The 26867-nt window shown below is 39.6% G+C and overlaps 1 protein-coding gene across 2 annotated transcripts in view; it reads left to right on the top strand.

The window, feature by feature from the left end:
* ANK2 (ankyrin 2) overlaps positions 1 to 26867 on the top strand; it is a 226624-nt gene that overhangs the window by 25859 nt on the left and 173898 nt on the right. For both annotated transcript variants that reach the window (XM_080796920.1, XM_080796921.1), the window contains exon 2: positions 4588 to 4689. In XM_080796920.1, coding sequence (XP_080653046.1) covers positions 4588 to 4689 — 102 coding nt within the window. The remainder of the gene's footprint in view (positions 1 to 4587; positions 4690 to 26867) is intronic.

A 26867-nucleotide genomic window follows, 5' to 3' on the forward strand; every position in this document is an offset into this window, starting at 1 on the left:
AAGATTTTTATTTATTTATTTGACAGAGATCACAAGTAGGCAGAGAGGCAGGCAGAGAGAGAGGAAGGGAAGCAGGCTTCCCGCTGAGCAGAGAGCCCGATGTGGGGCTCGATCCCAGGACCCTGGGATCATGACCTGAGCTGAAGGCAGAGGCTTCAACCCACTGAGCCACCGAGGTGCCCCCGTGGTTGTATTCTTTAAAGGGTAACCGTCTGGATGGCCTGGAACATGCTTATATTTTTGTTAGGTTATTATTGAAATGTAAGCACAGAATTAAAAAAACAAAAAACAAAAAACAAACAAACAAAAAACAACCTTGTGGCAAATTCGTGGAAGCCTGTGAGTATGCCTCTGGACTTTGGGGAAGTACTTCTTTAGGATACAATGTGTCTCTGTGAAGGCACATTCCTCTTGCCTCTCATGTCCACCCTGCTGGGTGCTAAGAAAGTATTCTGTTTTTCTAACATTCAGATACAAAAAATGTACAGAACTGTGTCAAGAGGAATTTTAAAGGAAATTTTTCTTTCTTGGCTTGAGATGCCACACAAAGGTAGTAAAAGGGGCAAGTTTTAATGACATCCATCTGTTGCAGATTAAAATAAGTGGGCCTCAGCACTTGAATTCTTTGTCCAGAATCAGACTTTATAAGCATAATTAAAATTGGTTTTAGGATTTGGGAGTCCTGGGGACATAAAGCAGCAGAGCCGAAAGAGGTTAGTTTTACATTTGTTGGAGACTTTCCCCCAAGGAGCTGCTATTGCTTCATTTTCTCTTTATTGAGCTGTTATGTATGAAATCTCCTGGTTGATCCAAGAGACAACAATCTGTTTTGAAAGCATACTTCCCCCTACTTACGCTAAATTTGGAAATAATTACTTTTGTCGTACTCAGAGGGAAACATGGTATAGTAAAAGTTGCTGTATCTTTCACCGTGAGTCCCTGAATCCTCTTTCATCTCTGTGTTGACTGAAGGTACCAGACTGACTACTGTTTATCTTAAGCTCTTGTGTCAACTGCTTTAATCACAGATTGACCTCATTGTAAGGAATGGTATGCTTGTGTCTATGTGGAAGTGGGGAAAGAATATATATTTCCATGCAGGTCTATGCTTTTCATTTAAAATGATGTCTATATCTGTACATAAAATTTGAAATCTCCTTTTAATTTTGTTCTTGAAACCCATGTTCTGGAACTGTTTTCTAATAACACTTTCATTTATTTGCATTTGCAAAATGCATTTATAATGCATTTTCTCACTTCCAGAAAACCAAATTTTTTAACGGATTCTGAAAGAATCCAACTCATAGCAAAGGCCACCATGACTCACTGTCGAAGACATCCCTGGCCGGATGGCTCAGATGTCACATTTCCATTGGGTCTAGACCCTCCAGAACACTGGGAATTTATTTTGCTAAATTCCAGGGATTGGATGCAAGTCTTTGACTTGCACCTACATTCGAGAAGTTTGCTTCAGAAAAGTGAAAAGCAGTTATGAAAACCAGTTATGTAACGGCAAAAGCAATCTTCCATGTCATGCCCATTCCCTAAGGAAGGTTCTAGGATGGTCTATTGAGCACTGCTCACTGCTCCAGCTCCCTTCAGACCAACACCTTCCTTTAAGTGTCCGCAGTCATGTCTGCAGGGGTTTCTTCAACTCTTCGGGATCAAGTGCTCCCTCTAGCTCTACTTATGCATGATATTCTTTTTTTCAAAGGAATGATAGGGGCACCCTGACCTTAGTTCCTGAGTTCAATCATATTAGGCATGTAGATAGAGATAGTCAGCTGGCTTTTTTTTTTTAAGATTTTATTTATTCATTTGACAGAAGGAGATCACAAGTAGGCAGAGAAGCAGGCAGAGAGAGAGGAGGAAGCAGGCTCCCCGCTGAGCAGAGAGCCCGATGCAGGCTCAATCCCAGGACTCTGGGATCATAACCTGAGCCAAAAGCAGAGGCTTTAACCCACTGAGCCACCCAGGCACCCCCTGGCTTTTTTAATGCAATGTGTATTTTACCACCTCTTACCTCATTCCCAAATGCTTATGGTTTTAAGTAGTTTTTCTCAAGCCAGCTCTTATTTTTTTTTTTAAGATTGCATTTATTTATTTGACAGAGAGAGAGAGAGAGAGAGAGAGAAATCACAAGTAGGCAGAGAGGCAGGCAGAGAGAGAGGGGGAAGTAGGCTCCCCTGCTCAGCAGAGAGCCTAATGCGGTGCTCCATCCCAGGACCCTGAGATTATGACCTGACCTGAAGGCAGAGGCTTAACCCACTGAGCCACCCAGGCGCTCCTAGCTCTTACTTCTCTTAGGTGTATAGATGGCTGAGAGATGTGGGGACAGGGATGTCAGACAGGAATTCTCTCTCCAGCTGGGGAACTCTTTTTAGCAAGTGCCATGAATTACAGAGCAAATATGTAGACCAAGAGCGTAACAGTGGTTCTCACAACTGAAACAAACCTGTAGCTCCTAGGTTAGGTATCTGTAGTAAATTCTGCCTTGATGCTTTGTAGGGGTAAGATAGAGTAGCTGTTAAGACTAGCTCTAAGCTGATAAACAGAATTTAAATCTTGGATCTTCCACTGAATAATTGGGTGACCTTGGAAACCTTCTAAACCTTTTCCTCACTTATTAAATGAGCATAATAATAGGTTCTCTCTCATAATATTATCATGAATATTAAGGATATACTACATTTGGCTGACTCCCTTAGCTCTGTGCCTGACCCCCAGCGAATGATAAATGCCAACTATAATTATTAAGCCCCAGGTACAACATGGCAGTAGTTTCTAGGCATAATTATATAATATATAACATATAGTACATAGATCTATTTTTAAAAACTATATATGGCAAATAATGTCCTACTTTCTATGCCCAGATATTATTTAATTTTAGTTGTTTTACAGTAAATGATGTTTCCTGTGAGATATTGACAGAACATAATGCCTAGCATTATCTTTCCCTTGTAAGTGCTGTGGCAAGAAACCTGAGGTAGAAAATCTCCCTGGAGTTTAGAATTTGCCACAAACCACAAAATAATTTCATAGAGCAGGCATTTTAAAATGAGTCACAACTCAGTCACTTCAGCATTGCAGATATACTTAGGGCACCCTGCCATGGGTACGGCTCTCAGGAGGGACAAAGAGTGAGGCATGGCGGCCGTGTAGGGAGGGAAGAACGGTCAGATAGCAGCCAGACCATGATCTACTTCTGAAGCATCAGAGCATGAGTTCCAGATGTGTAGATTTCAGTCATACCTTCTACTCTTCATACATTATCTGTCTGATTTGTAAATACATGTCATTATGGTATTTGGGTTAAATGTGAGGTAATTTGGTCCTACCCCTTTCCATCTTCCCATGTGTAAGTCATTTTAACAATATGCAAATAATTCCTAATTTGAGACTCCCAGAGAAAATACTTCCATTTCTATCTCTGTACATCATCACCAGTCATAATAAATAGGTCTGAAAGAGTGTGCCAGGAGCCCCTGCCAAACGCATTCTTCGAGGGAGAGAGGCAGGGGAGCCTACCGGGAGAGTGCAGGATTATGAGCTGTCACAACTGTGTCTCACGTCCTAGTAGGTCAGTGACATCCTTTTTCATGTTACCACATCTTCTTTAGTTAGATACCATACCACCGGAAGAGTTATAAAGTTACACCAGTGTTTTAGAACCTAACAAAGTTTATCAAAGTTATTGGGTTAAGATTCGAAAGTCAGGCTCTGCAAGAGAGCGAGAGCGGCTGGGTGACTGTAGCTTCATGTCTGGAGCAACTCTCCTCTGGACATTCTGTGGCAAAAATTCAGCTGTTTCTTCCAGGATCAGATTTTGAGAGGCCCTGGGGGAAGAAGAGGAGTTAAAAAGCAACTTCATTATGAGTGCTTATCTTTACCAAGGGATTTTCGTCTGGTATTGTGTCAGCTGGGTTAAATTTAATCTTGTTTTTCCAAAATCACTGGGATCACAAAATTTGCATTGGCCTGGTCCACACCTGCCAACTAGTGCTATCCTCTTTCCTCAAAGCATCCTTGGAGCTTTCTGTTTTTCCCTTGTAATGAGGACAGATGACTGCCAAATGACCCATACTCTGCATTCTCCCTCAGACTCATCTGAGAAACCAAAACAGTAAAGGAAAAAGAAAAAAAAAGAAGGCCAGTCCCTTTAATTTCTTTTACTTTTCCAACTCCTTTTTGGCTCCACATTAGGCTCACTATAAGGTCACAAGCATCCTGAAACAAAAATGAATGGGTAGCTTTGGATTTGGGAGTCATGTAAATTCATCTTCAAATGTGGCTGAAGATTTAAAATAAAGCAGTAACGATTTTTATTTCAAGAGTTCTTTTACGTCTTTAATATAGCAGAACATATTTCCTGTTGACTTTAAACAACTCTCTAGAAATACTACAAAGTTGCCACCCTATCCTGGGAATTATTATTCAGTGTTTTAAACTCAAGATTGGAGTGTTTGCAACCAAAGCTTTTCTTACTTGCATTGTAAACATTTTTGACTTTCTGTCTTTTGTATGTCCTTATTTAACAATAATTCACTGGAGGTCTTTTTTTTTTTTTTTTTTTCTTTTTCGTAGTCTGACAGCAATGCAAGCTTCCTCCGTGCTGCCAGAGCAGGCAACCTGGACAAAGTAGTGGAATATCTCAAGGGGGGCATAGACATCAATACCTGCAATCAGGTAAGGACATGGCTCTGTGCACAGTGAAGAAACACTCATGGTCTATAGATGTATGCCAGGAGCCCCAGGTTATTTTTTTGTCTATTGCATTTACTAAAATATCAGTGACTCAGACTTACGCAAGTCCATTTTCATCCCCTCACCAACTTCTGAAGCCTCAGACAGTTGTATCTAGACCTAAGACTGCAGCAAAGGAGATAGATCAAAAATAACAATCGAATGTCAGTTTTGTCTGTGAAATGATTTGGGCTGCTCTCGGCTGGGATATTGACCGAGACTAATGTTTTATTTCTCATTTATCATCAACTAGTAATCCAGACTCTGGTTTCTTTTCTTCTCTGACGTATGCGTTTTACTCATGGACAACTGAGTGTTAAAATGTGGGATAAAGAAATAAGAGAAAAGGGGCTCTTGGGTGGCTCCGTCAGTTAAGCATCTGACTTGATTTCAGCTCAGAGCATGATCTCTGGGGTTGTGAGATCGAGCCCCACATCAGTCTCCACCCCCAGCATGGAGGCTGCTTAAGATCCTCTCCCTCTCCCTTTGCCCCTCCCCACCCTCACATGCACATTCTCTCCCTCTCTCTCTCTCTCAAAAAAAAAAAGAGATGACAGAATAAAATAAAAATTATTTCCCCCCTTTCTCTCTAATTAGTTTTAAGTATGGATTAGAATGAGAAGAGTTTGAAACTGTTAGCCTAAATGAAGTGTTTGTATTATTCATTTATCATATTCATTCAATAAGGACTCTAGATAATAGCATACATTTGGATATTATTTGGTTCCATGGATGTTGAGATTTTTGTGCTATTTTTGACGAAGATTTTTATGCCATGAATAAAGTGCCTAGTAGACTTCGGTGTTCGCTACAGTGTGCTAAGTGTTGGGGTGTGTTTGTGTGTGTGTGTGTGTGTGTGTGTGTGTGTGTGTGTGTGTGTGTGTTTGACAGAGCTGACTGGGAAATGAATAGTACTGGCTGATTTTAAGTTAACAGAAAGTAAATGATAATCAGTTATCTGCTTCATAGACCAACCTAACTTCTTGAGCTACCTCAACAAGTTTTTAATGCCTAACATATTTTTCTTATAGTGGCCAATTCTCCAATAACGTGTTGCTATAAAAGGGAAGAACATTTATTTTTGTAAAAAGGTAACACAGCATCATGAAACCACACAAAACTTAGAGCCCAGTGACTGAAATTTAAATTCCATTTCTACTTTTATCAGGTCGTTTCAATTCAGAGATTAACACTTTTTTAATCTCTAAAACAAGATAATAACATACTCACTCTTATATCACTGGGTTGCAAGGTAAATTAAATTGTGAAATTATGGAAAGGAATTTTTAGGGTGTACATTTACTAGTTATAATTACTATATAGAATTCACCAAGAATCAAAAAAATTAAAATTGAACTCCATACAACATATGAGATCAAGTCTCCTCAACCATCTGAATTTGCTAGGTGTAAAGTAAGTCTTGTTGTCTGATGTTGGTTTTTATTATTCAAGAATGTAGAGTAGAGAGAGATTAGAGAAATAAAGTGACTAATGTTAACTAGACACTGTGTATCAGGCTTTCTGCTGGGGGTTTTACATGTGATACTTCATCAACAGCAGAGACAAATGTTATGAAGTAGGCATTTGCTGAAATTTACAAATGCAGAAATAGAACCAGCAAGTGGTTAAGTGGTGTTCTCAGGGTCACGCAGATCTGTCTGTCTCCCACATGCTAGTGTTTTCCGCAGCAAGACATGGTCCCGAGATAGGGGGATCCTCCTTCAGAGTGTATAGTGTAATTTCATTTATCTTGAAGCTCAGATCTTTTTTTAATCTACCCTTGTTAATATAAAAAGAACTTGATTCATCCTTAACATAATAGTAGTTAAAATAATTTTAGTTTTTATTTATTTATTTATTTCAAAGATTTTATTTATTTATTTGAGAGAGAGAGAGAGAGGTCACAAGTAGGCAGAGAGGTGGAAGCAGGCTCCCCACTGAGCAGAGAGCCCAATGTTGGGACCCTGAGATCATGACCTGAGCCGAAGGCAGAGGCTTAACCCACTGAGCCACCCAGGTGCCCTAATTTTAGTTTTTATATATATTTTTTTAAATTATAAGCACATTTTTAAAAAAGATTTTATTTATCTATTTGACAAGGAGAGAAATCACAAGTAGACAGAGAGGCAGGCAGAGAAAGAGAGGGGGAGGCAGGCTCCCCACTGAGCAGAGAGCCCAATATGCGGGGCTCGATCCCAGGACCCTGAGATCATGACCTGAGTCGAAGGCAGAGGCTTAACCCACTGAGCTACCCAGGCGCCCCTAGTTTTTATATTTTTGAAGCTTTATTTATTAGAGAGAGAAAGACAGAGACATAGGAAAAAAAACCCCAAGTTGGAGGAGGGTCAGAGGGAAAGAATCCCTGAGTAGACTCACTGCTGAGTGCACAGCCTGATGCTGTGCTTGATCTCATGACCCATGAGATCCTGACCTGAGCTGGAACTAAGAGCTGACCACCGAACAACTGAGCCACCCAGTGCCCCATAGGTAAAAACTTTTAAGTCAAAGAGCAGCACTACCAGGATTATGACTAAAATGCAAATAAAATGTAGAAAATAATTTCTAAACAACTAGGAAGGCAACAGAGGCAACTCTTTAGCCAAAATACTGCTATGTTTAAATATGTAAAAGCTCAAAGCTAAAAGGGCATATGAACGAAGAGAAGAAAAAGTGTCCATTATTTTGCTAGTAAGCCTGGGTTTCTGGGGAGCATCATGACATGTAACATAGAAACCAGGACTTTCTGTACCCTGCTGTATTTCTCAATGAAAGGCAATCTGGGCTGCACCAGCTTTCCAAAAATATCACACGTGTTGGCGTTCTGAGATTCCTTAAACTAAAATTTGGATGAAAATTTTTTCTTTATAAAATTTATCTCTTAACTACCATGAGAATTTTGAAATTTAATCCAAAAATATGATTTGGCTTTTAATCATTTAAAGGATATGAGAAAAATTCTTAATTTTGGCACAGAGCAATTTTATTAAAAAAAAACACAAAACTTCAAGTCTTCATTTTTCTTTTCTAAGTAGTTACAAATCTCTTAACCTCTGTTTTCTTTAAAAGATTAGACTAGTAATTTATTTATTTTGTTATATCTTGTACACTCAGAAAAGAGTGTAAATCTTAGCATTTGCTCCCTATCTGAAACTCATGTATATTTAATGCTTTTCTTATTTTAGTCCTTGTTCACAGTCTAATAATATTATAAACGAGGTTAACATCCAGACATTAAAAACAGACTCTATAATCTTTTCATAAAAAATGTATAGCCAGTTAAAAATCAATAAAAGGCTCAGAAGATTCAGGTACTTTCCCCATGTATAAAATTGATTGATTTCACTGCAGTGACTTTAAAATAAAGTATATCACTTATCATTTATTGGCCATACTCCTAGATATGACACCAAAAGTTAACAGTTTTTAACATGTCCTGATTTTTGGTCTTGACCCTTTACTACCGAAGTGTAAAGATCCAAAATTATCAGTTAGATCCTGTACTTCCTTTCTCAGAAACAGAAGGCAAGGTCAAACAAAGCACCATTTTCAAAATAATATTAATGTCCCAAAATACCAGGCCTTTACCAACAAGAAGGTACACCCAACAGTGACTTTGTCATATGTTCACATAGTTATGACTCAGACTACAAAGCATTTTTGGAAATCACTTTAAGAATGTGGGTGCTGGAATCCAAATTCTCATTTTATCCACTTAACCAGCTATGTGACTCTGGGCGTTCAGTTTTTTCAGGACTCAGTTTCCTCAATGTAAAGTAGGGATCATTAACAACACTGAAGTCATAGGATTGTTGTCATCATTAAATTAGATGTTTGCAAAATGCTTAGGAAAATATGCATTCAATAAATAGTGGCAAATGATAATCCTTATTATAATGGTATAGTCTTTTTATATTGATTCTCCACCTAAGCTTTAGCAAAAATGGTGCTGGTTCTCATAGGCAGAACAGATCATAAGAGGTATTCCCATAGCTTGTGTCACGAAATAGGAAAGGTCACATTTAGTAGCAATTTGGTAACAGTTTCTTTTTATCTGGGTTAAATTAAATATTTTTTCTGGTACTAAAATCTTTTTTACCAATGCCATTTGGATCCATCCAGTCTGGACCTTCTTTAAAAAATACCAAAACCAATTATATTAGCCTGTGAATTTATAAAGGCAACAAACATGAATACTTGAGAATTGAACTCCTAGAATTAATGGACTATGGAATGAACTATATCTAGTTTCCTAACCAGTTAAATGGGGCACAGATATATCTGCAAATAATATTGTCAAATATTTATCATTTGACCTCTCATCTAGAAGAAGCAAATGGTGGTGCATTTGTCTGGTTCTGGTTATATATGCCCTTTTGTTTTTGGATTCTGTATTATTCTCTAATTCTCCTCAGTGCATTAATACTGGTCCTTGCTCTATACCGAGTAATGCTGATTCAGATTAGATTTGAATAATGTCTGCCCAGTATTTTGAGCACTTAGAATTCTGTTTCTTTTTTTTTTTTTTTAAGATTTTATATATTTATTTTTGAGAGAGTGAGAGAAAGAGAGAGAGTGGGAGAACAGGGTATGAGGGGGAGCAGAGGGGGAGGTAATGAGAATCTCAAGCAAACTCTGAGCTGAGCACGGAACCCAGTGTGGGGCCTAATCCCATAACCCTGAGGTCATAACCTGAGCCAAAACCAAGAGTCAGACACTCAACTGACTGAGCCAACCAAGCACCCCAGAATTTTCATTTCAGTGTTGATAGTAGTTCATTGCAAAGTATTTCCAGTAGAGACTTTTCATCAGCTGCTTGTCCCTAACTCTAAAACGTTTTGTCTCAAAAATTTATGAAGAGGTTTGAAGTGCAACTCTTATTTCATTTAACAAATGCCGGGGGTAGCTTCATGCAAAGTATTTCTGTGACTGTCTTCTGAAGTACTCTCCTTCAGTGGTTTAGATGAAAACAGAACAATTTGTGTTCTGGAAATTCTCTTGAATGCTCTTTTCCTATGACTAAAAGACATGGACTTTAAAAAAAAAAAAGATTTTATTTATTTATTTGACAGAGGGAGAGGGAGAGGGAGAGGGAGAAGCCGACTTCCTGCTGAGTAGGGAGCCTGATGTGGAACATGATCTCAGGACACTGGGATCATCACCTGAGCCAAAGCCAGGCACTTAAGAGTCTGAACCACCCAGGCGCCCCAAAGACATGGATTTTAATACATAACTCCAGGAGCCCCTCCATTCTCCCTAATTCATCTCAGATATTATAATAACATTGTAATCACATTCTTTCTGCCAATCTGAATTAAGGCTCACGGTTTCTTCATCTCTTTATTCAAACATGTAATGTGTGTGTACTGTATGGCAGGCACTGTTCTAGGTGCAGTGAAAGCAGAGACAAAAACCTGCTCTTGTATAGCTTAGAATCTACAACATGAGAAAAGAGAGATAATCACCAAGCAAAAAAGTAAAATATGTGAAAAGAGAGACTGTAATAAATGGCAAGGAAAGAATACAACAAGGGAAAAGGAGAGGGAGTGAAAGGGAAGTGGTGTGTCATTTTAGGTAGGATGGTCAAAAGAACGCCTGAAGAATCTGACCAAGGAAGCCCTGCACTGTTGGGAGGGAATATATTTTAGAAGAAGTCTTGACCAGTGAGAAAACCCCAGGGAGGGAGCATGCCTGATGTGCTCTGGGTCCACCAAGAAGGGCGGGGTGGCCAGAGTAGTAGGAGATCAGGGGAGGAGAAGTAGGTCAGGAAAAGCCACCGGTGGCACCAAGTCATCATATAAGACCTTGTAGGCTACTTTAAGAACTTTGGCTTTAATTCCAAGAGAGAAGAGAAGTGATTAGAGGGGTTTTAGCAGAGAAGTGACCTAAGCTGACTTAGGTTTAAATAGTAACCCTCAGACTGAAAAGGAGAAAGGGCCGAGGAGGAAACACTTTGGTAATACTTGAGGTCAGAGATGAAATGTTCTAGACCCGGGCAACAGGCAGGAGAGATGGTAAGACCTGGTTGGATTCTGGATATATTTTGAAGATAGAGCTGATGGATTTTTTGGGTGGATTTAATGTAGGGTAAGCACAAAAGAGAGGAGTCAGGGATGAAGGTAGAGGTCACAAGGAGAATAATGAGGCTTAAAGATTCATTAACTGAGAGGAGAGAGAAGGTAGGAAACACTCATCAAGGAGAGTGGAGGAGAGAGTAAGGGCGGCAGAGCGTGGCTGCCAGGCAGCACTGAGAACCCGCTCGGGGATGGGGACCAGCTCGCATGGATGTGTGTTCTCTCGTAGCCATAGTCAGACATGGACTCACAGGTAGTTATTTATGGAAAGTCATATATGACGAGGACTGTGGCTTAGCTAAGCATGTGGAGTCCAGATAGAGAAAGGTGAGTGAACTGAGGGTGCATGGAAGGGGACGAATAAAATGATTTTAAAGATTTTTCATGGAATATAGCTCCAGCGAGTGAGGACTGGCACATACGATGTATCTGATTTATAGTTGATAAATAAATGATAAATGAATGAATGAACCCAGACATTTGGCCAGTCACTTAAATTAATCTGAGTCTCAAATTATCCATTCTTGCAGTGAGAAATAATAATACCTATGGTGTCAAATAACAGTTACCTTTGTTGCATGTCTATAATATGCCTATCACTGTACTGCACACCTTATAATCTGCTCAACATACTTCTCTATCTCAGAAGGAGACTACTGGGGGCTTAGATTATACGTATGAAAACCCATTGTGTTAGGTACACTCAGGAGACCAAAGTAGGGCTCTGTCGATTGCAGTTAGATAGAATTTAATTAAGTTGTATGGACATAACTAATGATTTCACTCAGACTAGAGCAGCCGGATGGACAGGTTTGGGGGAAGGTCTAATAAGTTTTTTGCTTCCAACTTAATCAGAATTGTCATTATTTCTTTCAGAGAACTTGTAATTCTGTGTAATACTTAGGAAAGTTCTGGTCATGCCTCTTCAAACTTCTATTCTGCTTTCTAGATGGAAAGCAAGTTTTATCAGGTTATGTTTACAAACCATCTCTTAAGGCAGTATTTCTTCTAAGTAGAGATGAGACTTTTTTGGGAACCTTGAGAATATATCCACGTACTTCAGTTTGAGAAATACTTCATTGAAATTTGGGTGTTCCTTCAGTAATCACTTGGCATCAATTGACACAGTCATAAACATGACCAAGAGATTACTAGATGATATTTAATTAAATGTGATTTCCAGATGATCCAGAATATACTTCTATTAATTTTTTTGATTGGCACTAAAATGAAAATGTCAAATAAAATAATCTCAGAGAAGCCTGAGATCCTTAAGAACACATCAAGGGATGGGACGCCTGGGTGGTTCAGTTGGTTGAGCGGCTGCGTTGGGCTCGGGTCATGATCCCAGGGTTCTGGGATCAAATCCCACATCGGGCTCCTTGCTTGGTGGGGAGCCTGCTAATCCCTCTGCCTCTGCCTGCCTGTGCTTGCTCTCTTGCTCTCTCTCTCTCTCTGACAAATAAATAAATAAAATCTTAAAAAAAAAAAAACAAAACACATCAAGGGATTCCAGACTGAGAAAAGCCCCTTTAGATTAAGTGCTTCTCTCAGGATCTAATTTCCTCTTACGCACATTCATGTTAACCAGCTTCAGCTTCAGAGAGTGAACTTTTCCTGGTTGTGTTTCCAGAGGCTAAGAGATAGACATATTTGTATGTGATCTGTCGATGCACTGACTACATTTACTGACCAGAGTAGAATAACTGGGTGAATGAAGCAGACTCTTACTTAACCTCCATAGGGTACATACTATTCATTAGCTCCCCCAGTGCACAAATACTGAAGTATCCTTTTTCTTGTGCTATGTGCCACGTTAAGTATAGAGGTTACAAAGGTCAACAGGATTTGATAAACCATGCTAGGAAGATAAACAGAGAACACAAATGTGATAAATTGGAAAAAGAACCAAACTTTGCGAGGGCTCAGAGGATAAACTAAGCCAGCTTGTGAGTCTTAGACAAACTGGAAATTGATATGAGATGCAATTTGTAGGAATCATTTTGTAATGACGGAAAGCAGCGTAATGCTGTGATCCTTGGAAGATTCCTAAAGCCAACTTTATTGTTTGATGGCTCCTTCCTTACTCTCCCCGTGTTCTTTTAGGGTCCAGCACACCACACTTGGCTAGTTTTTAATTAAAATTGTAAAAAATGGGGAGAAAATTAGAAGTCGTTGTAATTCTCTAATAATATGACTAGATTTTTATTTTATATGGGTACCTTGAAATGTAAATTTGGTTTCTAGCACAGTTCGGCATACAGTAAATGTTCAGTAAATGTTTTAATATGTGAATTATATTCAATTGTTATTTTGTTTTGAATTTAAGCTTTCTCTACTCTACATTAAATTTAAACTCTGTACCATGTTTTTATCTGAGTTTAATATTTTGTACAAATTTGTTTCTTCACTTGTGCCTCATTCGAAGTAGGAGGATGGGGAGGCACCTGGCTGACTCAGTCAGTAGAACACACAAATCTTAATATCAGGGTTGTAAACTCAAGCCCCATGTTGAGTGTAGAGATTACTTAAAAATAAAATATCTAAAAAAGAAAAAAAAAAAAAGAAGAAGTAGGAGGGTAGGGCACATACTGGAATTAGCTATGGAGCTTTTTTTAGGTCCTGTTCCCCCTTCTTGCTTTCCTTCCCTCTGAGATTCTGCCACTCTTTCCCTCTCTTCAGTCTCATCCTTGCCCCCTGGAGGCACATCCCCTCCATGCTGCAGCACTAAGGAGTTCTTACATTTCATTAAAAAAAAAAAAAAGCTACTGATTGGTTCTGATACATACTCCTTCTTGCTTACCGATTTTGATAAATTCTATGTTAGAGGGAGAAAATCCAGGTTTTGTTTTGTTTTTGTTTTAAGATTTTATTTATTTATTTGACAGAGAGAGAGTGAGAGCAAAGCTGGAAGACAAAGGGAGAGGGAGAAGCAGTCTCCCTGCTAAGCAGGGAGCCTGATGCTGGGCTGGATCCCAGGACCCTGGGATCATGACCTGAGCCAGAGGCAGCGGCTTAACCGACTGAGCCACTCAGGCACCCTAAAATCCAGTTTTCAATGCCCTCTTTCAAGATGAGTTGACTGAAATATTAAATGAGTCAGTGATAAATATACAAAGGCAAGATTTATTCTCTTGGATATTTTCTTTAAAGTCTTCAGGAAATTATATTCTCATTACTTGTCATCTGATCTAAGAACCACAAAATTTTATTACAGTAAGAAACTTAAGGGCTCAACCATTCTAAACCCTTTCCTTCATTTTTACTCAAAATTAAAACTAGCTAAACTTGACATGGATATGATAATAACATTTTAGAATGCATTATAGAATTCTTTTCTAATTTTGACACATTTGGACTTTCTATGTCTAGAAAGAGGATAATTTTTCTCCTTAACTACTGACTTATTATGGGAGACTGAGATATTTCCTATTCCACAGAATATCAAACAGAATTAATGAGAAACTCAGGTCTAAAGAAAGCTAAATAGGATTATAATGCAGGATCCACAGATTTTTTTTTTTTTAATAATTGTAGGGGTTAAGAGTATAGTTTCTGAGCTAGAATCACCAGGTAGTTCATAGCTCATAACGCTCAACTTAAGGTTAAGTGAGTTAATGCAATTAAAAGCTTAGAACCGAGCCTGACACTTAAGAAAAAGTTATAATAAGTTTTAGCTATTATTTAAAAAATTTGCTGTCAACCTTCAAAGTTAATATTTAAATCCCTTTAACCCATGACTATCATAATAAGTAGCTCAAAAAGTGTTCTTCCTTTGAGCTTCATATGCTGTTTCGCTTTAGCACATGCGAAGTCAAATATGAAAGAAATAATTTGTCCAGTATTTCTCATAGAAATTAACTAAAGAAATGAGACCATGTGAAAACATTTAAATTAGGAGGGTTAAAGCTTTCAGTCAAAAAATAGCAGCTCTTTGAATTCTTGGCAAGGATGATTAAGAATGGACCAGGTTCCCATCTGTTTCCTAGGTTTCATTGGAACTGAAAATACTTTTTAAAGTCAATCAATTAAAAAAATAATAAAGTCAATCAATTCTGCATGTATTAATAATTTCCCTAGTCCAGGTAAACATTATATGTCAGTCTCAAAAATGGTCAATTCAACTCATCATATTTAACCAACTCTCAGTGCTAGAAAACAGGAGTGAGGAGTATATGCATCTATTACTTTTGGCACCTAACCAGGAAATCATAATATTTTACATTTATATATTATTTTATAGATTCAAAATAGCATAAACATACTTTATTTTATATTCTTCTTTAACTATCTGAAGTAGGCAGAGTGGGAAATTTCACCATTTTATGAATGAAGAAACTTTATTTTATTTATTTTATTATCTTTTAAAGATTTCATTTATTTATTTGACAGAGAGAGATCACAAGCAGGCATAGAGGCAGGCAGAGAGAGAGAGAGAGAGAGGGAAGCAAGGAACCTGCTGAGCAAGGAGCCCAATGCGGGACTCGATCCAAGGACCCTGAGATCAGGGCCTGAGCCGAAGGCAGCGGCTTAACCCACTGAGCCACCCAGGTGCCCCCAAATGAAGAAACTTTAAATCATGTTGTTCATACCGGAGAGAAGCTAGGAACTCATATTTCTCTTTGCCTCCAGTGCACCTTGCCCCCTGCCACAGCCCCGGATGCGCCTGCGGTTCCGCATAGACTTTGCCCCTGTCCTCAAAGCGAAGAACTTTCCCTCGTACCATCATCATCCTTCATGTTGGTATCGCAGTGTTCACCCACAATAGGAATGATTAAGTTCTGAAAATTCAAATAAGCATGCCACAGAAACCAGTCCTCTCTTAGAATGGTCTTGGTGAGCATCAGGTTTTTACTTTTTTGGTCTGCAAGGACATCTCGTTTCCCCAAGATACCCTCATGTCTTGGGTCTTGCCAAAACCTGCTTAGTTTTTTGTTTGTTTGTTTTGTTTTGTTTTCTGTCTAGAGCACCTGTGTACACTCTCTCTCTGACACACACATGTGTGTGCATGTATGCATGTGTATTGTGGAAAGTTTCACCAGAAACAAACCAAAACAGAACAAAATAAACCCCAAAGTCAACACTTGCTCATCAGCAGGGCATTCTGTTTTTCTTTCTTGAACTTTATGTTTTAAAATTTTAAGTTTTTCATTGTTTCATTCATCAAGTATATATTTCTCAGCTCCATAACCTCTTCATCCCTCTTGATCTTGGTAAGAGTTTGAAGAATTTTCAGAACTCTTTCTTCTTCCAGGCTAGCTCATCATCATATTTAAATTCATTCTCTGTATTTTGGGGATTATATGGTAGAAAGATTTGATGGGGCTGGGTAGGGGGAAAGACCGGTAGCCAACAACAGAGCAACCATCCAGAAGCACTATGGATATCTGGGTGGCCCTGAATCATAGATGACATGGAGATCTAGAAGTGGATTTTACAAAGTGATACTTTCTCTCTCTCTGTTTTAAAGTTTTAATTTTTTAAAAAGATTTTATTTATTTATTTGAGAGAGAGCACACAAGCAGGGGGAGTGGCAGAGGGAGAGAGAGAAGCATGCTCCTTGCTGAGAGCATGACCCGAGCCTGAGGCAGAATCTTAACCAACTGAGCCACCCAGGCACATCACAAAATGATATTTTCAAAGCATTCTTATTCTAAGCATTTTCCCTATGAAATGATCAACGAGCTACCAAATTCCAAGCCTCATTGTCAGTTAGCAAATACCTTACTAAAAATTCATCATTTTGGAATTATAAAGAGAAAGCCTTGGAGATCTGAGAATAATTCACTAGTAAAACAAGTTTCCTCATGGATCATCATAGTTTGATTTCCTTTTTAAATCAGAAACTTTTGGAGACCAATGAAAGACATGGTAGAAATCAGTTAAATTGTGTATGATGAAGAGGACACATTGGTTGCTCTGCTGTTCCCAGTCTTCATAAAAACTGAATGAATCTTGAATTCTATGACAGTGAGTACTCTTAGTTTAGAGCAACTACTGTGGAGGAGGTAGGAAAGGTGCAGCTAGGTTATGGCTGGGTATAAGGAGCGAAAATTGGGTTGAGAATATATAAACAGGTTATTTTTGTTTTGATTTTGAGTTCTTTTTCTCCATGTATTGATAATTTCTTTTGCTGATGTCATTTATGCCAATGGAACTGTGAAATTATAAATCATAGTTCATAATTTTTTGTATCTCTGTATGTGAGCATTTTGTTCCTCTTGAAAAAAAGCTGGTTTAAGATGTCACTGACAGAGGAGTCCCCTTCAGAGACTGGGGGTCAACTTTTTCTTTCTTTTCTCTACTATTGTCCTTTGGTTGTCCCCATTTTGCTCTCCATCTTTTTCTTATAATATTTTTTAAGAACTCATATATTTCAGTTGCCTCCTTCCAAATATTTACATTTTAATAGAATTAAGGAAGTTATGTAAGTTAGTTGTAGTTTTCTGATATGCATATGCAGATTGGAGTACCCTTAACTCAAATTGTAAGATTTGCAAAATAGAGTAGTCAGAGATTTTGAGGTGGGGGGGCAAAAAAACCACAGACAAGTCTATGTAGCATAGAGATGATTTTCAGTTGTTTAATTATAAATATTTTGGGCTCTTTGGGAACAGAATATATGACACATGTCCTCTGCTTCTCCCTTAGAACCTAGCACCTAGAGATGAGCACTTGGTGGATACCTGGCAAACATTTGTTGAATATGGATTTGTACTGAGATATAAACAGCTTAATGGATTTTGTTGCAAACATTTAGCCTTTATGTATGTTTAACTGTACCTGCTTGAATCTGTTCTTCACCTTTCCAGATGGACTACTCTATATCTTTTCTGTATGTGCCAGCAAACATAACTAACACTTGAATGGCTCTATAAAAATTTTTATTGGCTATCTGTTCTACCTGGGGTTTCATGCACTAGTTTTATATGATCATAGAAAAGCAGCCGATGGGTAAAATAGCTCATAAAATTAAGAGAAATGGTGAATACAGCTTACTGTAAAATCTGATTGTAAATAATGTTATAAAATTGCCTTATAAAATTTTAATAGAAGCGCTAAACAAAAAAATCTGCCCTTTAAGAATGATTAATTTGCATATGGTTGGGGCACCTGGGTGGCTCAATTGGTTGAGCATGGGACTCTTGATTTTGGTTCAGGTCCTGATCTCAGGGTTGTGAGATCGAGCTCTTCTCTGGCTCTGCAGTAGGGGTGGAGCCTGCTTGGGATTCTCCCTCACACTTTGCCCCTTCCCTACCCCCCAGATTTTTGCACATGGCTGTTTCAAAGTAGCATTTAGATTTTTTTTTAAAAAATTGATATATTTAGTTATTTTAATGATATTTTTTAGAAATAGCATTATTCCAAAAGTGGTAGAATCAAAGGTGATACCTTGCCTGGGACTCACAGATCTACAAGCCCTTGCTCACAATAAGAGCTAAATGGGTATTTGTTGATTGTTTTGAAAGACTCAAATTGATATTATTTATCAAAATTAATTTACATAAAGCCAATATCAAGGATGTATCCATAGTAGCCTGCTTTGGTTGGTTCCCATTCAGTATATGGTGACATTAGCTGGTAGGGTCAGCCCTGGGACTCCTATGTGCAGGCACTCCAGACAAGAGCAGCAAAGAATGCTTGAAGGAGATGGAGGTGGAGATTTGAGCAGGAAGTTCTGAGGCTTCTGGTAACCAGAATCCCAGCTATTGTGCCTACTTCACCCAAGGTCCCCACAGTACTACCCATGCAGGTCCCAGAAACTCCTGTGATTTGCCCAATTATTGTGACTAAAACATACCAGCAAATCCAACAGACTTCTGAACTCATGGTTCCTCCCACAGTGAGTGGTTCACTTAGCTTTTGCCCTGGTGATTGGAGTCACCTGGGCAGTCCAGAGACTCAGGAAGCCCTGTTCCTATGGCATGTAGCTGTGGTCCCCCAGAGGAGCCCTATCCTGCATCTGGCCTTCATTTCCCATTTACTACAGAGAGCAGATTATGTTCTTCCCTCTGCGGCAGTAGTCATCCCATCTCTGGCTCTGTGGGCTGCCCTGCTAGTGCTTGTGGGACCCCTATGATGCTGCCTCCAATGATTGGCCCCCACTTCCCATCTCCATGGCTGCCCTGAGGCCTCTCCTGGAAGGGCCAGCAACTCCTTAGGAGCTGGGCTTAGGCCTTGGCATTGGGCCTAAAAGAGAAGGAAGTGGCATGGTGGCAGCAGCAGTGGGGCTGGAGACTAGTGCATTGGTTGTTGTGGAAGCAATGGCATCCCATTTCCCACTCCCACCACTCTGCTGACTGGGAGAGATGGTAGCCTGGCCAGCAACTCTTACTCTGGTGACCTCACAAAGTTTGGACATGGGCATGCCTCCTCCCCAGCCACAGCTTTGGCCAAACCCCAGTGGAACCAGACTCAGACTCACCACACCATGCAGCAGGAATGCCTCCTGAACCCAGCACTGCCTCCTGGCTATGGTTATACCAGCCTGTCATACTACACAGGGGTTCCCGGCCTCCCCAGCGCCTTCCAGTATGGGCCTGCCGTGTTCCCTGTGGCTCCTACCTCTTCTAAGCAGCATGGTGTGAATTTCAGTGTGAATGCGGCCACCCCTTTCCAACAGCCAGCTAGATATGGGTCTCACGGATACAACACTGATGTATCAGTCACCTCCAGTAACCTGGGCATGCCGGATATCTCAGGTTCTGTGTACTCCAAAACACAGTAGTCCTTTGAGAAACAAGGTTTTCATTCCCGTACTCCTGCTGCCTCCTTCAACTTGCCTTTAGCCCTAGGAAGTGGGGGGCCCATCAATCCGGCCACAGCTGCTGCCTTCCCACCTGCCCCCTTTATGCACATTCTGACCAGCCGCCCCCCTCCCCCACCATTAGCAGCTGCACTCCCAGATCCTCTACTATCACCTGCAGCAGGATGGCCAGACATGCAGCAGGCAACATAGCCAGACCAGCTCCATCCCTCAGAAGCCCCAGACCAACAAGTCTGTTTATAACAGCTATAGCTGGGGGGCCAACTGAGGCCCTGACCCTCATCTTCTCCCAGTCGCATCTTCTGAGAGGGCTTCTCAGCCTGGCAACTATGGAAACAACATCAAAGAGAGAAAGGACTGGGGGGGTATCCACTGCCCCCCAACCCCCAGCGGCCCACCCCATGCCTCAGCTTCATGTTTGTCCCATTCCCGTACCATCCCCACTCTGTTGTATGTATTATCAGATTTGTATTTTCTGCTTTTTTTTTCTCCTTTCCTTTCCTCCTCCCCCCTTGCATTCAAGATTATGGAACTTTGCTGTGGGCCCTTCCTTCCTTCCTTCCTTCCTTCCTTCCTTCCTTCCTTCTCCTCCTCCTGTTCACCCTGGTGATGTATGGGTGAGGTGGGGAGGTGGGACCTCCAAATATATATCAGCCCAACAGCCCTAAGTCTCCTCCTTTATTATTAGGAAACAAAACAACAAAAAATGGCATCATGAATATGAACAGCATTGTCAGATGAATTAGTTGAAATATTATTTTTTGTACTATGTCCTCAAATTTAATGGATTAATGTGTCTTTTAAAATGGATTAATGTGTCTTTTAATGGATTAATGTGTCTTGTAAAAAGAAAACCTCTTTAAAAAAAAAAAAAAAGGAGGCACCCAGCTGGTCCTAAAGTCACTGGGCTCATCCTACCAATGGCCCTGTCCGAGCTTTTGCCTGAGCACAAGTCTGAGCCCCTCCCACTAGAAGGAATGTGGGATGGAAGCCTACCACCCCCACTGTGCATTTCTGGACTTCTATCCCTAAGTCTGTGGACCCGGCCCCCTTGACTTGGCCTCATGGCTTTGGAGGTCCCAGAGACCCTGGGTAAGGACAAAAAGGAAAGAAAGCCAGAGAAGTTGAAATGCTACATTTGTTTAGCACCTGGGAGGATCTTAGCCTGCTGGAGTGGAATGCAGATGACTTACACATCTTCTTTGGGGATCTGAGCAATGAGGTGAATGATGACCTCTTGGCACGACATTCAACTGCTTCCCATCCTTTCTGAAGGCTGAGGTGATCTGGGACAAGTCTGAGGCGAGACCAGGGGTTAGTCAGCTGTCAAGGAGCCCAGCAACTATGCACAGACCATGTGCACACCAGGAGTGAGATGAATGGGAAGTAGTGAGCTTGTGCCCCATCACGCTGCACAGGGGCAAGTGGGAGGACCGGAAGCTGGACTTGGTACACAAGAAGAAGGAGAAGAAATCGGGTGTATGATAGGGTCTGTGGCCAGGCACCTTCTCCCTCCCTCCTGGGGACTGGCTCCTCTCCACAGTTCTCTTTGGAAAACCCCCAACTATTCACCCACACATCCTCCCCCGAAGCAGTCTCAATAAAATTATATTCATTTTTTTAAAAAGGTTAAAACAATGGCACACAACTCGTGCTTGTAATCGTTGTCCTCACATTTTCATTGTTATCATTATCATCATTTTTATAGATCAGATCATTAGAGGACAAAGAGGTCAAGTGTAGGAGCGGAGCAAGGACCAGACTGCATTTCTGATTCCCAACACCATGTAATTATTTCTGCAGTTGACCACACTGTCTTAGAAAAGAAAACAGAAAGATAAAAGGAAGGGAAGAAAGAAAAAAAAAAATCAATTTCAGTCAGTTGCATACAGATGAGAAACATTTAACCTTTTAATAACCTTAAAAGGAAAGATTTCTGGGGCACCTGGGTGGCTCAGTGGGTTAAAGCCTCTGCCTTCAGCTCAGGTCATGATCTCAGGGTCCTGGGACCGAGCCCTGCATCGGGCTCTCTGCTTGGCAGGGGGCCTGCTTTCTCCTCTCTCTCTCTCTACCTGCCTCTCTGCCTACTTGTGATCTCTGTCAAATAAATAAATAAAACCTTACCAAAAAAAAAAAAAAAAAAAAAAAAAAGGAAAGATTTCTTACCAGTGAGAAGGATGCTCTTCCACTGTCTCTACAGTTGTTGTTGTTTTCCTGTTTATTTATCTATTTTCCTCCAGATATGTTGACCCACCGAGTAGCTAATTAGAATCATCAACCATATTAATCAAAGCCTAATTGCTGTCTATAACCACTGTGAGATAAGGGATTAAACTCGGTAGAAGCACTTGGCATGATGCTGTTTTAAGATGCAAAAGGCCTGAAGAATTTTTACAGTAATGTTTTGGTTGCACAACCTATACACACATACACTCATATGTGACATCATTAAAAATGAAACTAAACAGTTCAAGATAAAAGCAAAACCAAGGAAAAAGAGGAATTAGAGAACTTGTGGTAATTAATTCTGATGGATACTGAATTTATTTTGTGTCTCCTGGAAATCAGTAAAAGAGACCAACACATTGATTTATGCAGTTTTCCTAAATTAAAGTTTAGTAAAAAGAAGCACAGAGGCTTTTCCTATTACTAAATTTTTTCCTGTTACTGAACTCAATGATAGTTAATCCAGAGAACCCATATAAAATAAACACAAGGGTATAAGTGTTGCTCAGATGGACATTTCTTATATTCACTTTACATATAAACCAAATATGTAGTAATATTTTCTAAGTCAGCAAAGCCATTTCTGTAGGGAATAGAGATAACATACTCCAGGTGCATTGTTTTCTGGTGATCTAACTGAATATCTAACCTGACATTAATTTAAAATTGAGAATGAATAGTTATTGTTTCTGTTAAATATGAATTGTTTCAGAAGATTCTTTGGCCATAACTCAGTAAGATCATGATCAGTGTTCTAATAAATGAAGAAACTGACAATATGTTTTGGATATGTGCCTCAAATACTATATGTGTGGGAAGCACTACTGGGAAAGTCCCAGAACCTACCCTGTATGTGCACCCAAATATAAAAGATCTGACTAGGAATGGCTGGGTGGCTCAGTTGGTTAAGCATCTGCCTTTGGCTAAGGTCATCATCTCAGGGTGCTAGGATTGAGCCCCACATTGGGCTCTCTGCTCAGTGGGGAGTTTGCTAGTTCCTCTGGCCCTCCCCCTGACCATTTTTTCTCTCTCAAATAAATAAATAAAATCTTTAAAACAAAAACCAGAAAACAAAAAACGTCTGACTTGTTGGGCCTATCTCCTCATTTCCTTACCTGACAAAGTGAAGAATTTCTAACAACAACATAACATCCTTTGAAATGTAGGCCAGTACTACTAATTGACCATGGTAAGCTAAAGCATGTCAGCATGGCTCCTGTGGGAAATTTTGATTTTTAGAAACATGACTTCAGGGATTAACCAAAATGGGTTAACTGCAAAATAAATGTATTCTCTAGGAGTTAGCTGAGTTGTACTATTGAATGGGATTATTTATCACTTTTCATTAAACATGATTAACTTATACATTAGCTCATAGTCATAAGATAAAATATTTTTCATTTAAGTCTAGTTGATGCTGAGTTGCTTTTTCTGATCACAGTTACTCAACATACACAATTGCTAATTAAATCTATTTTTGGTTAGAAATTCTGGAACCAAAAAATTAAGCGTGAAGCAAATTGCTTGTCTTCTATTTCCTACAGCTAATTCAATAATACGATAGCAATAATGTGATAGTCCCAACTTGATTGCATTCTAAAAGAAGGTAGATTAAAAATTTATGGCATTTATAACTAGAATGTTAGGCATCATCTGTGTCTTTATAACTACTCTAATTTCAGTAGTATTAGTATTACAGAAATTTAAAAGACCCATGTATATCCTGAATTCAATTTATATATTATATACAGTTTGGTTTCTGAACTAATGCCTCATATGGAAAATTTTAATCATATTCTCAACAATGTTGTCAATAAAATGCAACCATATTTCAGTGATATAGTAGGATCTTTGTGTCTCCCAAAAGGGTACTTTTTCATTGGAAATTCTTTTAACTTAGAGCATCAACTTTGTCATTAATTGAGAAGAAATCTAGCCAATTATTTAAGAAGTTAAAGCAAGTTAAAGCTTTCAGCTGAGTGGATACTATAGAGTAAAAGGAGAAGGATCCCCCAGAAGGGAAATTGAGAAGGGTTTTGAAAATCCTCTAAACATCAGAGTTGACCAGTCATGGAATCGAAGAAAATTTTACACCTTTTATTTATTTTTTTTTTAAATTTTAAAAGATTTTTAAAATTTATTTTATTTTTTTAATTTGTTTTTAAAGATTTCATTTACTTATTTGACAGGGAGAGATCACAAGCAGGGGGAGTGGCAGAGAGGGAGGGAGAAGCTCAACAGGAAGCCTGATATGGGGCTCTATCCCAGGACTCTGTTATCATGACCTCAGCTGAAAGCAGACACTTAACCAACTGAGCGACCCTGGTGCCCCAATTTACTTACTTTAGAAAGAGAGAGAAAAAGAGCACATGCACGAGCATGTCAGTGGGGGAGGGGCAGAGGAAGAGGCAGAGAGAATCTCCAACAGTTTCCACGCAGAGTGCAGAGAGCCCCGTGTGGGGCTTGATCTCACAACCCTGAGAGATCATGACCTGAGCCAAAACCAAGAGTCAGATCAGGCACCCCAACTTTACACCTTTTAAACATCTTAATTCTCGAACGTTTTTATTTTAAATGAGTAGAAAGCTGTATTCAGAATGCCACTGTTGAGATCATTTTCAAACCAGTCTAGGCACCCATTTTAAGCAATCACGAATTGATGAGTAGTTAAAAATGCTTGACTCTTTTTTTAAAATCATCTTATCTTTATTTTCATAATTTAATATTTAGCAACATTACATAGTATATATTGAGCAATTGATTTACTAAGCTTGCTCTTTATAAAATTTATAAAAAAGATTACCTGATTTGTAGGCTGATCCCACATACTGCCCATATTGTAGAATTTCGACCTAAATGAAGGTCAGATTCAGGCCATTGTATCTTAGAGAAACTGACCACTGGGGAGTCATTTTTCTAGTTCACATTGTTCTTGAGATAAAACTGCTGTCAAACCTAAAACTGTGGCATGCAATAGTGATATTGCTGGTAAATGTCTAACAACTGGCTCTGAGGGGTGGGAGGAAGGGGAGCCCTGATACATATTATTTGTTGATTTGCATAGTGAAACATTTCCATGACAGGATAGGAAGACATGATACTGAGAAATACTAAATTAAGGAACTAAGAGAGAAATCCCTGGCAAATATTGAAAACATTGAGGAGATGCTTTATTCTTCTCTTCCTTCTCTCCTCCTTTTTCAGCTGACCACAGCTCAGAAGCCTTGGGCTTAGTCTGGGAAAATCTTGTAACTGGGGTGCAAGGGTATATGAGCACCTGGCTCTGGGTGTCCCAAATACACCAAGCTTTGCCAATCATCCCTGACAAAATCCAGCGGCAGAGAGATGAGTGGGAGTGAAACAAGGCAGGGATTTATTTCAGTGAGGCCAGCACCAAGAAGACAGCGGGCCAATGTCCCAAAGACTGTCTCCAAGGTGCTGAAAATACTTCTAGGTTTATATAAGAAAAGTGTGGGACCGAAGTTGGTGGGTGTGTAGATGGGCAGGAAAGGTCTGTCCATCATAGTTGAGCGGTCAGTCATGCGGGGTCTCACTGGTGTCAGATCAAGGCAGTTGTATTGCTTGACGGGGTAGTTTCAGTTCCTATCACAGGATGCTTTGCCCACCAAGTCTTTTGCCTGAGTTAAAAGATAAGCAGGAAAGAACTTAATGAGTTAGAAAGTATAGACTGAGGCCAAAATGGAGGTAACTCAAGTCCTCTTTCAATTTCATCTATTTGGAGTGGTTAAAGGACTCTGAAGAACGTAACGTGGAAATCCTTCATGTTCCGTCAACTGGAATTTCAATTAATAGGTTAAACTTTTCTTTTAAGTTAAATCAACATTGACATCAGATTAAATAATTACTAGAAAGTCAAAGTGAGTCAATGAGAAAATTTTAATGGGGTATCAAACTTAACAAAAATACTTTTTTTCCCCCAAAACTAAAAGAGAATTGCAGAAAAACAAATAAAATGATTCCCCATTCTTCCAGTGTTGAAGAGGAATTTCATAAAGAATGGGTCAACATGGGGGGCAGCTGGCTGCCTGGTTCAGTCAATAGAGCATGCAACTTTTGAGCTCAAGATTAAGAGTTTGAGCCCCATGTTGGGTGTAGAGATTATTAAAAAAAAGAAAGGAAGAAAGAGTGGATCAATACAGAAAGTCATACATGGAGAGGTTTTATTATTTGAACAAGACAACTGTTTGCCCCTCAGGTAGGAACTTACTGAATGATATGGCATCAGATTTTAGAAAAAAGAAAGTGTAACTGAGCCAATGTGAGTTCTCTCCTTAGTGAGTCAGAGATACACCAGCTGGAGTTGTCGCACGAAGTAAACTTTATTTTCAGCAAATAAGGAGATCATGGGGAATAACTTCCAAAGCTGTGATTTCCCCAAGCCAGGGTGAATGGGTTCCTTTTATTTAGGGTTAGGATGAATATTTAGATAGGGAAGCCCTGTCCTCATATGTAGAGGCAGGCATAAGACCCTGTATGCCCCTTAAGGAAACATACCTATATACACATTGTGTGTTATGTAATGAAGCTTATATTCCTCCTTGGGTGGACACATTAGTATTATAATGAGGTAAAGTTGGTTGACAGTCATCTTAGAGGTCACTCCATGGTCTACCTGTGTAGGCTCGAGTCAGGGGTTAAGCTCAAACTGGTCTGGGTGGTCTTGGCCAGCTGGTGGTCTTGCCAGGGCAGTTACATGGCTGGAGAGGTAGTTTTGGTTTCCAGTCGCCTGAGTTAAGAGATAAGCTGGAAAGGAGCTCAAAGAAAACCATGGGAGAAAGGTGGTGGGTATAAGCAGGTGGGCAATAAAGGTCAGATCTTGGAGTCTAGCTGGTGACAACGACAATTCCAGGACAGAGTAAGTCCAGATGTTCTATGGGTAGGACTCAAACACCTGGAAAAAATATTCCCAAAACAATCATTTGGAGAAAAGTCTAGTCCCATTTGAACAAAAATCCTGATCTATAGAAAGCTTATAAATTCTAGGGACAACTCAGTCTTTTCCTTTCGAATATATTAAATAGTTTTGACTCTTTGTT

Source organism: Martes martes (assembly GCF_963455335.1).
Source record: "Martes martes genome assembly, chromosome: 2".
In the NCBI taxonomy this organism is placed as follows: Eukaryota; Metazoa; Chordata; class Mammalia; order Carnivora; family Mustelidae; genus Martes; species Martes martes.